This window comes from Electrona antarctica, assembly GCF_951216825.1.
Source record: "Electrona antarctica genome assembly, chromosome: 13".
NCBI classification, from domain to species: Eukaryota; Metazoa; Chordata; class Actinopteri; order Myctophiformes; family Myctophidae; genus Electrona; species Electrona antarctica.
Genome location: NC_136794.1, coordinates 29,117,240 through 29,131,129, shown reverse-complemented (window position 1 = coordinate 29,131,129; position 13,890 = coordinate 29,117,240). Strand labels below are relative to the sequence as shown.

Sequence of the window (13,890 nt, the reverse complement as noted above, 5' to 3'; positions counted from 1 at the left end):
CAAATAAAAGTGGGTTGCATCTTGATAAAGGAGAGTACAAGTCTCTATCCTATTCCGTATCCAACCTGAGAGTGAAGTGTAGGGTTACAGACATATGAGGTTTCCACCCGGCAGAGACAATATCTTTATAGGAGATACCTCCTCCCTAATTTATCACAACACTGGACTGATAAAATACCAGCTCGTAATTTCATTTTACTGAGCAATGAATCACTGTCTCCTACATTGGGTATTTGGGTAATTTCGTGAAAGAAATAAAATGTTTTTCAGCTGTCGTTTCATGTCATTAAAGGTGCATGTAACATATATTTATTTTATGCAAAAGCTTGTGGTTGTAATGTTTGTAAACTATAAAATAGACAAGAAATCTTTTCTTCTTCAATGGGTCTGTAATATGAGGTCTAGATCTTCCGTGGTTCATGTGAAGAGATTGCATTTAAATTAGATTTATATGGCCTAATAAATTCTGGACTGGTCTCAGGCTTTGAAAGAACCCAAATTGACTCGCGAAGAGCCATTTTCCCTCTGTAACCCTGGCTTCACTCTACTTCCCTGTGGGCAATTGTGAGTCCATTAGCAGCCCTGGTGCACGACGGGCATGAAGACTGGCACTGGGAAACCCATTTCATTTGGCAGGACTGGCGTGGGAGAAAGCCAAAGACATGTACAATACTATGCTGCAGGGAGAAGAGAATGGACACATGGATGATGTATGTGTGTGTGTGTGTGTGTGTGTGTCAGTGTGTGTGTGTGTGTGTGTGTGTGTGTGTGTGTGTGTGTGTGTGTGTGTGTGTGTGTGTGTGTGTGTGTGTGTGTGTGTGTGTGTGTGTGTGTGTGTGTGTGTGTGTGTGTGTGTATGCGTGTGTGTGTGTGTTTGGTTGATGCTAATAGGCTAATCTCTCAAGAACAGATTCCGAATCCGAGCTACACTACTGAATGTGTCGGCAGGGGCATTCAGAAACATAGGTGACCCACCGGAAGAGGAAGGGCCTAAGGCGAAGCAAACGGGCATCATCCTGCTATCCACATTCTGTTTGACGCCACCCCCAGAGGCTACTTTTTTGCCTATGGGTTTCCCAGATTGGAAATAAGCTTAATATGGATGTTTGTTACTTTTAATGGGCACATCGTCTCTGCCGGGTGGAAAACTCATAGGGTTCAAAAGTGTTACTTTTACGGATTTAAAGTCAAACAACTTTAAAATAGCAATAAATAAAAAAATAAAAGTACTAGTAGGGTATTCATTAACAGGAAAGAAAAAAAGTTAAAATATTGAGATAAGAGGTTTCGGCCCAACAGCAATGACATAGGGCATAGGCCTACAGTAAACTCTATCTTCAAGCTCACAATGTGTCGCATCACGTCACGTTTCTGAGCAACGTGTCGTATAGCAATGTGCTATGAGCTTGTATGTAGATTGTCCTTTCTCACCTTCTCGCATTCTGTACAGCACCCCCCCACTCACTCACTCACTCCCCAAGGGTTTCCATCCACCTACTATCAACGTGTCAAGCATGCAGGCCTGTACGGTTCCATTCTCTTGTAGGCTACGCCGCATGCACTCTCCCACTTGAGGAGAACAGGTGAACGGTGACTCATCTGACTATTATCACCATTTTCCACATCTACTGTATGTAGACCAGTGTCTATGTTTTTTTACACAACTGAACTCACATCTGCATTTGTCTTTGTAACGAGGGGTTCATGCACTGCATCTCTACTGAATTGTAGGCTAACATCCCTCTCTTTTTGTTGATGGACTGTTCTTGCGGTCACAGTCAGCAAGAACGGTCATTGACCGTCACTGAGCATCACTGTTATTGAATGTGCACTTTTTGACCACAATTTACAAACCTATTTATTGATCTGTCTTTCTTATAGATTGAAATGCAGATGTCACTTTAGTGAACTGTTGCAGCAGCCTAAATCTGAACAACATGATGAACACAAACAATCAGAAGTTGCAGCACCCATAGAGCTATGACTGAGTGCATATGAGATACTATGTGTGTGCGCGCGATATCGTCTCTGTTGGAGTTTTAGTGGACGCCTCATACATGTATGTTCAAAACTGTTTCCTTTTCTGATTAAAATAAAAGAATATAAAAAGTAGCAGATCTGCAAGCTCAAAACTCATCGCTTTGTGACCCGTTTTGAACTTTTGATACTTAACTTTGGTGACACTGTTTAGCATGATCATTCAAGTAGGGCATTCATTTACAAAAAACACGAAAAGTTCAAATATGGATATAGGTTTGGTTTCTGCGAGAGAGAGAGAGAGAGAGAGAGACAGAGAGAGAGAGAGAGAGAGAGAGAGAGAGAGAGAGAGAGAGAGAGAGAGAGAGAGAGAGAGAGAGAGAGAGAGAGAGAGAGAGAGAGAGAGAGAGTGTTTTTGATTGATTGAAATATTTATTAACAGTTTGCAGAATTACAGTACATTTCAAGCACAAACTCAATACAAAGACCGTTAACTGTGAGTGGACCACCCAATTAAGCATTACACTTGTTTACAAGAGGGTCCACCATGTTCAATTCATCAAAGAGAGAGAGAGAGAGAGAGAGAGAGAGAGAGAGAGAGAGAGAGAGAGAGAGAGAGAGAGAGAGAGAGAGAGAGAGAGAGAGAGAGAGAGAGAGAGAGAGAGAGAGAGAGAGAGAGAGGATAAAGAAACAGGGGAAGAGGGCTAAAAGCAGAAAGCATCAAGACTGATATGACAGTCAGCCATAGACAGATTAAGTGAGGGAGAAGCAGCATCTCTCCATGCCCTGCAGACAGAGCTCCGTTCCCAGGTCAGCTCTGTGATTACATAAACCATGACATGTGGGAGACTGCTGGCCTCTAATTAAACCATAAAAAGAAGAGAGGCTAGAGGGGATGACAAGTCCTCCATGTCACTGGAAATAACGCTTTAATGCAAGAGCCCGGATGTCCACATCTCAGAAGCCAATTAACAAGCAGTCTTGCTTTGATCATCACAGCTGTCCGATTATCTCATATGTCAGATTGTGTAGTCTGTTAACTTCAAGTTAATTTGTATAACCGAATGTCTTGCTGTACGGCAGTAAATAACAAACATAATTGACAATGACAGCCCTTTTGGTATTAGTAGAAGTTCGGGGCCGCTACGATGCCCGAACACCTACAGTACAAGTACACACACCGCCATTTCTGACTGAAATTTGTTCTTGCCTATTGTAAGTCGCTCTGGATTAAGAGCGTCTGCCAAATGCCTAAATTGTAAATTGTAAATTGTCATTATGCAGCTTGGGACCCAGGATGGAGAAGAGTCTAGGACATGTTGGTCAGGGTGTCATAATGCAGTGGTTCTCAAACTTTGGTCCACCAAATTGATTCTGCATTTGGCCACAGACCTCCATCTGAAAATATTTTGTACCATGCACCCCCATAGAAGATTTCTGTTGTTAAAATGTATCAGGAACTTTCAAATATGTATTAAAATGTATTAAAAAATATTAAATTTTCATTTTAAAATATGAGATCTACAAGCTCACAACATGTTGCAACTGTCCCCAGATAGCTTACCATGTCTGTAATTAAAAAAATAAAAACAGATTTTAAGATTTTAATTAATCGCATTTCACATTTATATTAGCATCAGGACACTTTGATTTATGGCAGAAAAAGCTATGACAGAATAAGCACATTGATAGCTCTGCCATACCACTACCATATAGCCTATGGCCATTGTTGTGCATGATGCACACTGGACAACTATCAAATGCAACAGTAGTTATTTTATTTGATGCCATGTTATTTTCTGAATAATACGTTGTCTGAACAACAGCGCCATCCTCTGGTGTAATAATAATAATACAACAACGACAACCAGTGTAGTCCATGAAATGAAATGAAATGAAATGATTACTATATTTACCCAGAATATCTGGGCTAAGCTCAAGAACTTGTTTCCAGCCAGGCCCTGCTCATAGAACATTTCATCGTAGTGGTTCAATGCCTTGTTCAAGGGCACACCATAGAGTGGGGTGTAGTCAAATCAGTGCGCATGACGTCGGTTGGTTAACTTGTATTTCCTTATTGTTCACTTCACTTCCTTGATTGTTCATTCCTGGTTTGCCGGCTCAGGTAAGAGTAAATTATGTTAGTGTTCCGCTCCTTTTCAAGATACCGTAAACTATGTGAATCTGTAATCTGTATTATCGATGTGCAGGAGTTGATGTGAGTAGTGTGTACTGTGTAGTACATGCTCTAATGCCGTTACAATGCCGTTGGCCAACGGCATTAGAGCTATGGACCAGAGCTAGCCCAAACATTTCTCTCGTAGAGGTTTTTTTCGATTCTGACGAATCTCTCAACGAGAGTCTAAATAGTGCGGCGGATAACCAAACCAATTGTGCATTTTATGACTAAAGCATGAAACTTTCAGCATATCATCTACACACCCCAAGGTTTGATTTCAGACGTGGAACCACTTTCTGACTGACCTCTGGTGACCTTGAGGGGTCATTGACCTCAGAATTGCATTTTTGCACGTTTTGCTCCATTATTTTCCACTATAATAATTTATTATGTTTGTTAAATGGAAGTTTTGTTCTAATGAATGACAACTTAAACCCCAATAGTCTACAGAAATGGTGAATCATGTCAACGTTTATGATATAAATGTTATGACATTGTTATAACATTAAAAACATCTAGGAGAGAGATTGTGCGGAGAGAGATAGAGTGCGGTGGTTAAGCTCATATATGGAAGGTATTGTGCATGTTATGACTAAAGCATGACACTTTCTACAGTGTTTCTATATACCATGAAGTTTGTTTTTAGATGTGGACTTCTGAATTTACATCTGGAACTTGTCAGAGGCTGTACACATTTCGGGCTGTCAAACCATGTTGTAAACCGCCATAGGGCCCATGTTAAACCCAGAAATGTTGTTTCCTTTAAACTTTTATTAAAATGTCATCTATAGGCTAGCAGATGAGACTAAGATTGTTTGCTAAAAGTTATATGTTGGACAATTTGAGGAATTAGCATAATGAGCAAATCAATTGCTTAATGAGCAACTTAACTAGAAATGGCTATCATTTTGCATCCAGTTTACTTCGAAAGGTGACTTAAGAGTCAAAGTCTATGTTTGTGATATCCAGAAATTAATCTGCTGTTATGGGGAAGTCATGCACCCTTTCTTCATTAGCATAATTGGCATAAATTATAACATAGGTACAAATTAGGAATTAGCTATACAGTATTATTGCTTTTAGTCAACATATCAAGGTTGTTTTAGAGTCTACATCTATATTATGTTGATACATAAATTAATCTCTTGCCATAACTAAATTATGAAATTGTTCCTCATTTGCATAATTTGCATAAAGTATATAATAATTCGTCCCAAACCAGGAAATAGTAATATTTTAACTTAATCATTTAGAAAGGTGCTTTTAGAGACTATGGGCTGTATTTTGCGTGTCTTAAGTACCAGGTCTATTACATAACTTAAGACCTGGAGGCGTGATCAATGCCATTTGGCTATTCTGAGTGGCCAAAGAGCATTGACCACGCCTCCAGGTCTTAAGTTAAGTAATAAGACCTGGTACTTAAGACACGCAAAATACAGCCCTATAAGTATAAACCCTAAAAATGTAAATTGTCTGTATCGGTGTCCATTTATCGATTTTATCCACCTTCTCACCTGATCCCATGCTCACCTAAGAAATCACTAAAGAGCTTTTCCATGAAGTATGCACACCACACTGGACCTCAAGCTCTAGACCTATTTTATGACATGTCTAATACAGTGGAGTGACGGAGCAGCAGTGGCTCATGAGGTCTTGGAATCTGAAAGTACGGCATGATGCACACTCTGTTGGCATTCATTGGCTGCATTGGAATATTGATGAACATGTCTGTGATAAAAGTAGGCATTGAGTGTTATCAGATGCTTGTGCTTGTCCTCCTTCCTGTTGTGTGTGAATGTGATACTGTCTCCTTACTCTCCTACCCCGTGAGAAAGTACCATGCCTAGTCTCAATACAGTTCCTGTTGGAACTTCTACAACCCATTCACAAGAAGGATGGCCATAGCTGAATGGAACACCTGGGAAATTCCAGGCCCCGGCAATGTGTCGAGGTATACATAGCAAGACCCTTAATCCCCAACTACCCCCTGACCTCAAAGGTCTGATGGCCTTGAGCAGCAATAACCTAATTGAAGCAGAAAACTGAATTTTCCAATATGATTAATATAAGGTCTAATACACAAAGATGAAGACAAAGAAGATGCAGAGGCTGAAGGGAATGAGGAGAGAGATGATGGAGATAGTGGAAAAATACCATTGAGTCTGTGAGGTTGTGGTTCACTAATGCTCATTATGATACATTTTTTGTCCACTCAGTCTGTGTCTCAGAGTAGGGCTGTGGACAGTTCAGAAACTTGCCTACCGGTGACATTGTCAGTAGGCAGGTTTGTTCATTTCGAACATTTAAATGTTTTAATTTGATTTTGTATTAATGTGAGAACAATGACTTCTATAATAGCAAAATTTCCAAAAATATAAAGTCTTCAGTTTATATTAGCTTGGATTCTCCATTGATGTCACTGGTAGCAAGTGTTATGACAGAAATGGTACCATATTATCTCCCAACATCTCCTTAAACTCCTGCCACCTGGTAGGAGGTTTAAGAGTATCCAACAGTTACTCCCCCCAAAACATATGAACCCTGAACCCTCGCCATATACTGCCCCAAAACCAAAATCATGAGATGAATAGGGCATACAATATAGCAGTGGCAGCCATTTGCGGGTTCCATTGTTTCAGACCCCATTGTTTTTTTCCCATGAAGATTTCTACAAATATTTATATAAAAACATAATAAGCCTATAGAATCAAGCCATCCAGGACCCTACTGAATCATGACGATAAAACATTTGATTATGTGATGTATATCCTTTGTTTTGAGGTTTTATTTTTTCACAGAATCAAATGTGTTCTGGTCATTAATTACCAGGATCCTGGATGGCTTGATTACATAGGCTTAGAATAATTGATTGTTTGTAAATCTCTATATGTGAAAAATGAATGGGGTCTGGATGGATGGAACCAGAAAATGGCCACCACTGCTATGTCCTATAGCACCTTTGAATATACTGTAAGGATATTGGATATAAAAACCAAACAAACTCATCAATCAAGTCTTTCTGTATTTTTTTCTTCCCTAACTTCATTAAAAACAATTAAGACCAATACAATAATGTTAAAATAACGACAACTATCTCTTCTGTGGTTCTTGTCATGTTTTACTCTTCGCTGCCACAAGCTCCTGTGCCGCTTTCTTGGCTTTGACCATCTCCTTATACCTCTTCATACAGTCCTTTTTGTAGCTAGCACTGTAGAAAGTGTCATGCTTTAGTCATAACATGCACAATACCTTCCATATATGAGCTTAAAGATGGAGTGCCACAATCTTTGCATTTCTTCCAGTTTTTCATGCGTCTATGAGGTGACAGTACTTCATTAGACACCCTGGAGTCGTTTTTATGTGCAATGGTGTATTAACTTTGTATTTAGGGTTCTTCCTAGAGGCTGAACCCTTGACAGTCAAAAGGGCCAATGAAATAAACAGTAATATAGTGACATCACACTATCAGCCCCTCCCCTAACCCCTCCCCCTTTATCATACAACTACAGCTGTGGGTGCGGCTTCAGTTCAGGTGGATCACCACCCATCACCACCCACCAGGCAAACCAGGCATACTTAATGAACTGGTGGGCGTGTCCACATAATAGCATGATTTTAACAAATACTGTACACTTTTTGGAGAAAGTTCTTCCTCCTATTATAATAATACCTGATGATCATGTTTTAGGGTGGAAAGAAATCGTGACACTCCATCTTTAACCGCCGCACTCTCTCTCTCCACAATCTCTCTCATAGATGTTTTTAATGTTATAACAATGTCATAACATTTATATCAAAAGTTAACATGATTCACCATTTCTGTAGACTATTGGGGTTTAAGTTGTCATTCATTAGAACAAAACTTCCATTTAACAAACATAATAAATTATTATAGTGGAAAATAATGGAGCAAAACGTGCAAAAATGCAATTCTGAGGTCAATGACCCCTCAAGGTCACCAGAGGTCAGTCTGAAAGTGGTTCCACGTCTGAAATCAAACCTTGGGGTGTGTAGATGATATGCTGAAAGTTTCATGCTTTAGTCATAAAATGCACAATACCTTCCATATATGAGCTTAACCGCCGCACTAAAACGACTAGGTCCCCTTTAAGAGGGCTCGTGTTTACGTTTCTGCCTCAAAATCACTCTTACCTTGTACAAATGCAAAAAAATCTCTGTCCGGCGGGTGTTCGGAAAACAATTACTTCCGTAGCGACCGTAGTTTTCAATAAAAAAAATATTTTAATCCACTCCGTCCATACTAAAGTCCATACTCTGTCTCGGAATCTGGCGGCCATCTTGGTTTTCTCTCCATTGTAAATGCGCAACAGAACCCTGGCCACTAGGGGCGCGGCCAATGTTCTGTTGCGCATTTACAATGGAGGAGTATGGACGGAGTGGATTAAAATATTTATTTTATTGAAAACTACGGTCGCTACGGAAGTAATTGTTTTCCGAACACCCGCCGGACATGTGGGGCAATCTTGATTATTTTTAGATTTTGCATTTGTACAAGGTAAGAGTGATTTTGAGGCAGAAACGTAAACACGAGCCCTCTTAAAGGGGACCTAGTCGTTTAGACTCTCGTTGAGAGATTCGTCAGAATCGAAAAAAACCTCTACGAGAGTCTAAATGTTTGGGCTAGACCAGAGCTAGTGCTGGAGTGGAGTTATATGCAAGTTTTCAGTTGTCAGCGCACCACCCAGGGTGTGTTGAATGTGGGACTGGGAAGATTTATTTTATTTTCATTCCAAATATATGGGAAGTGTTTCCAATGTTTTGTCTGTCTGTCTGTATGTCTGTCTGCCTACCTGCCTGTCTGTCTCTCTGCCTGCCTGCAGTGCCTGTCTGTCTCTCTCTCTCTCTCTCTGCCTTCCTGTCTGTGTCTCTGCCTGCCTGCCTGTCTGTCTCTCCGCCTGCCTGTCTGCCTCATGGCCTGCCTGCCTGTATCTCTCTCTGCCTTCCTGTCTGTGTCTCTGCCTGCCTGTCTGTCTCTCCGCCTGCCTGTCTGCCTCATGGCCTGCCTGCCTGTATCTCTCTCTGCCTTCCTGTCTGTGTCTCTGCCTGCCTGTCTCTCTCTCTCTGCTTTCCTGTCTGTGTCCAAGGAAGCGATCAGCCATATCTTGTCAGCCTGTCTGTCCGAAGCTAATCTTGCTAACTGCGCAGCTGGACAGATCTGCACCATAATGTTCTGTAGTCTGTACACACACTGCCAGTGGGCCATAGAATACTTCCTCTTGCCAGTCAAAGGGAGGGATGTGATTTCTGGGAACCCACGGGAGTGGTTGACAAACAAACCATGCCCCTGGAATCCAAACAGCAACGCCAAAGTCTGTTATAGCTTAAATTGTTAATATAGTGGTTGCAACTGTATTCATTGATTGCCTGAGTCCTGTGGTGGTAGTTCTGCTCTGGTTTTGGTGAAATATTAAGTAGTTCCATTTTGTGGGGGGCACAGGGGGCCACGCATTAAAAGTATATATTAATCCACAAAACTAATGTCATTCGTATTGTTGACCTATTTCTAAAATATTAGTGCAACTTTCGTTCATTTTTGACGATGTTATTTGTGTCCATATCACTATGCCCAAAAAATAGTGATGCCCAATGCCCAAAAAACGCTCCAGAGCTCCACAAGTTGGAGTTAGGTGGTTTCAAGTTTTCATTGGGTCAATATTAATACACACACACACTCACTCTCACACAGGCATAATCTTCTATTTCTACCTCGCACTGGTCACGCTAAAGTCTTTCTAGAAGCGTTAATATTCCAAACGAGAGTCATGCTGAAGTCAGAAATGAAGACAGAACATTGCCCATCTGGTCAAAACCATGGAGAGTTCCCTAGATTAGGAGATATGAGCCATTCTTTCAGAGCCGCAAACAAGGAAGTGAACGGCAGTGCGCACCCCCCCCAAATAAATAAATAAATAATATATTTTTTATACATATCATATATATTATATAAAACATTATAATAAAACAGACCAAAAGACACACATCTCACACACACACACATATATATATATATATATATATATATATATATATATATATATATTTTTTTTTTTTAATATATCAATAAAACAGACCAAAAGACACATCTCACTTAAATCCCTGGCAAATCCAACGACATGTATTTCGACACAGGGGAATTATTTCAACATGAAATGCTGCATTCAAGTTCAAGGGAGTTTGGGAACAGGCTGAAATGGCAAAAAGATGACAAGATCGCTGTTGTTTGTTTCGCTTCTCATGCCACGCAGCTCTCTCTCGCGCTCTCGCTCTCAACTGGAATCAGTCATTTGTTGCCAATTGTTGGTTGCTGTTATGTATGCATTTATTATTAAGTTCTCACCAAGCATCAGCTTCCTGAATAAATGCACTCCAATGGTGCATTGTTCAGGCTTAAAACACATTTTAGATTAAAATGTTGTGTGGGCATGGACCCTATGATATGAATTGTGGGGGAGAGTTCCGGGCAAGCGTTCCGCACTGAGGGGCGAGTGTTGCGCACGACTGGACCGACGCTAGGGGAGAGGTTTTTTTTATTGATTGATTGAAATATTTAACAGTTTGCAGAATTACAGTACATTTCAAGCACAAACTCAATACAAAGACTGTTAACTGAGTGGACGACCCAATTAAGCATTATACTTGTTTACAAGAGGGTCCACCTTGTTCAATTCATCAAAACATTTAGAGACATACAAGGTGGTCTTCTCAAAATGGGGGCGAGCATGATTTGTGGCGAGCCTTCCGGTTACCAGATCCATGTGCGCTTAGTAAGTGAAATAAAGTCCATTTAAAATATAATTTTAAACAATCTGTTGCCCTTTTCATACTGTATGTCCTCAGTTAAGGAGTCATAATGTCTACTGAAATCCCCTTGAAGGAGAGGTATGCAGCCAGCATGGTTCTGAGCGGTGTAGGTGATGCCCTGGGCTACAACCACGGTGACTGGGAGTTTGAGAGTAAAGGGGAAAAAATTCATCAGCAAGTAAAAGAGAAAGGTGGTTTGGCTAAGCTGGATGCCAAGGACTTTCCGATCAGCGATGATACCATCATGCACTTGGCCACCGCGTATGCGCTGATTGAGGTCGAGGAAAAGGCTAAGACAACCCTGCCGGACTTGTGTCGGGAATTGGCAAAAAAATACGTGGACAGTATGAAGGACATGGATGGACGTGCACCAGGTATCTGACATTACTTCAATTGGCAGGTTTTTGTGTGTTAGGTCAGGGACATACACATACATTTTACTTTGACAATGTCTGTGTGACTGTCACTTTAGACTAGAGCCATCTTCACAAATCAATCAAGATCACAACAATGGCATATGACAGAAATTGTGATTATAATCTTGAAATTGTTTTTCTTTTTGATCTCCTCCAGGGATAACCTGCATGTCTTCCTGTCATCTTCTCGAGCAGAGAATGATGACAAAAGACTACAACTACAACATACCCTTCCACCGCATGGGTGGAGGCTGTGGGGCGGCCATGCGCGCCATGTGCATCGGCCTGCGCTTCCCTGACGGAGAGCAGGAGCGTCACCTGATAGCGGTGAGCGTTGAGAGCGGGCGTCTTACCCACCACCACCCCACCGGGTACCTGGGGGCCTTGGCCGCAGCACTGTTCACGGCCTACGCCGTCAGAGGCAGCCCGCCCGTGGAGGCCTGGGGCCATGGCCTCCTGGAGGTGCTGGAGAAAGCCAAGGACTACATCAGAGAGGCAGGCCACTGTGTGACTGAGAACCTGCAGACATGGTGAGTGTGTGAAGAATAAAATCAAAAATACATTATTATTATTGTTGCTGTCGGGCAGAAATCAACTATCTCTCACTTTTTTTTCTTTTATTTAATAAATCAGTGCTATTGAACACCATTTACGTCTCATCTTTGTGTGCGTTTTACAAATATTTGACCAATGAAAAGTATCAAAAAGTGCTTCTGACGCCATTGGATCCTTGTTTTTGTCTTTTTTCTTCTTCTGACTTTGTCATTCTAATCAATGATAACTTTTTCCACATTCACTAGTCAAAAAACCTCCTAACTCCACTTGAGCTGTATTTCGTTACTGATGATAATATAATGGCAACTTTGCTAAGTCAGTGGTCTAAAACATGTTTTTACTGTTTATAGTTAATATTTTGGAGATAGTTGGTTTCTGCCTGACATCTAACATATTAATGGAAAAAAAAGATGTATAAACAATATACTAAATATATGAGAGTATGATCATCCTTCGTAATCAAAGGCAATGTGTCTGGATCCCATTGTAATTATTACAATGTAATGACTACTTATTTGTGTGTGTTGTTCAAATCAGTATTATCAATAGCAGATAGTATATTTAAATGTCAGTAGTAGAGTAATAAATTCAGCATTCACTGATCCATGCTATAGGGACTACTTTGAGAAATCTTGGAAGGACTACCTGTCAGAGAGAGGAATCCTTGATGGGAAAGCCGAGAAAGCACGCTTTCCAGAATGCTATGGCCTGAAGGAAAGAGAGAGATTTTACAAGCATGTTGCTTTCCAAAGCACTGGCGGTGCCAGTGGTCACGATGCCCCCATGATAGCTTATGATGCTCTCCTATGCGCTGGTGACTCGTGGGAGAAGCTGGCCGATCATGGCTTCTTCCACGGTGGAGACAGCGACTCCACGGCTGCGATCGCTGCTGCCTGGTGGGGCGCCATCTACGGCTTCAGGGGAGTTCCAGAGCGGAACCACAAGAAACTGGAGTACAGGAAGAGACTGGTTACGGTGGCAGAGAAGCTGTTTTTGTTGAGGAATAAGCCCTTTAATGAAGATGAATGAAGCAAACCTGAAAATGTGACTGTGGCTGTGGATAATTGGAACTTAAAATATTATACATATTATACATAAGTGGCGACTGTGGCTCAGGATGTAGAGCAAGGTCGTCCAATGATCCATGGGTCGGCGGTTCGAATCCCGGCTCCTCCTGTCTACATGTCGAAGTGTCCTTGGGCAAGACACTGAACCCCAAACTCACACTTACATACTGTACACACAGAGACTTGGTGCATTTATAGATAGATAGATGGATGTAAAGTGCCTTAGTTATTAAATTGTGCCATGCAAATTATACATCATGTAAAGTAAAGATTTAGCAAATTTGAGTCACTATAAATATTATCGTCACTGATGGGCAGAAACAATCTCCATTTTTCAACCTTTCTTTTTTTTTTAAATAAATAAATCAATGCTATTGAACACCCTTTATGTTTGTGTGTTTTTTTACAAATATTGAACCAATGAAAATAATTAAGGAAGCACTTCTGAAACTGTCACACACAAAGGTTACATGAAAAAAACTATCTCTACATTCATAGTCAAACACCTCGTAACTCCATTTGAGCTGTAGGATTTGGGAAAAGTGATAATAAAAGGACACACTCAAGTATCTGACAATGTAAAGTCACCATAATGTCTTTGATGTATAGAAACATTTATACAAAAAATCTGACTATTTATTACAAATATAAGCATAAATTACTATAGAAACTAGGCTATAAAGTATACAATATACTGTACCCTTATACGTTACAGGTCCTTGTGGTTTCATTTGTACACTCAGTTATTTCAACACACAGGATTTCACTGTGTCGGTTGGGATCCCACTCCCAGAGTTTAAATACTGGGCATCCTTGAAATGAAAAAGTTTGAGAATCACTGATCTAGTGGGGGGAAAGCCTGTATTGATCTAGT

General features: G+C 40.7%; 1 protein-coding gene across 2 annotated transcripts; it reads left to right on the top strand.

The window, feature by feature from the left end:
* Positions 1-4,022: 4,022 nt before the first annotated feature.
* Positions 4,023-13,389, top strand: LOC306935141 (ADP-ribosylhydrolase ARH1-like). Of its 2 annotated transcripts, none has more exons than XM_079518038.1 (4): positions 4,023-4,102; positions 11,015-11,352; positions 11,552-11,924; positions 12,564-13,389. In XM_079518038.1, exons 2-4 carry the CDS (start codon positions 11,028-11,030, stop codon positions 12,976-12,978), a joined length of 1,113 nt encoding a protein of 370 aa, XP_079374164.1. In that variant the 5' UTR covers positions 4,023-4,102; positions 11,015-11,027; the 3' UTR covers positions 12,979-13,389. The 2 variants fall into 2 exon arrangements, with proteins under 2 accessions (XP_079374164.1, XP_079374163.1); XM_079518037.1 differs by lacking the exon at positions 4,023-4,102 and adding an exon at positions 10,582-10,697 and having other exon boundaries at positions 10,871-11,352.
* The last annotated feature ends 501 nt before the right edge of the window (positions 13,390-13,890 follow it).

Bases quoted from the DNA above. Each gene is read 5' to 3' on its own strand.
- LOC306935141 (XM_079518038.1), top strand. From the start codon at position 11,028: ATGTCTACTGAAATCCCCTTGAAGGAGAGGTATGCAGCCAGCATGGTT. The intron at 11,353-11,551 runs GTATCTGACATT...GATCTCCTCCAG, and splicing joins CATGGATGGACGTGCACCAG to GGATAACCTGCATGTCTTCC. The intron at 11,925-12,563 runs GTGAGTGTGTGA...TCCATGCTATAG, and splicing joins ACTGAGAACCTGCAGACATG to GGACTACTTTGAGAAATCTT.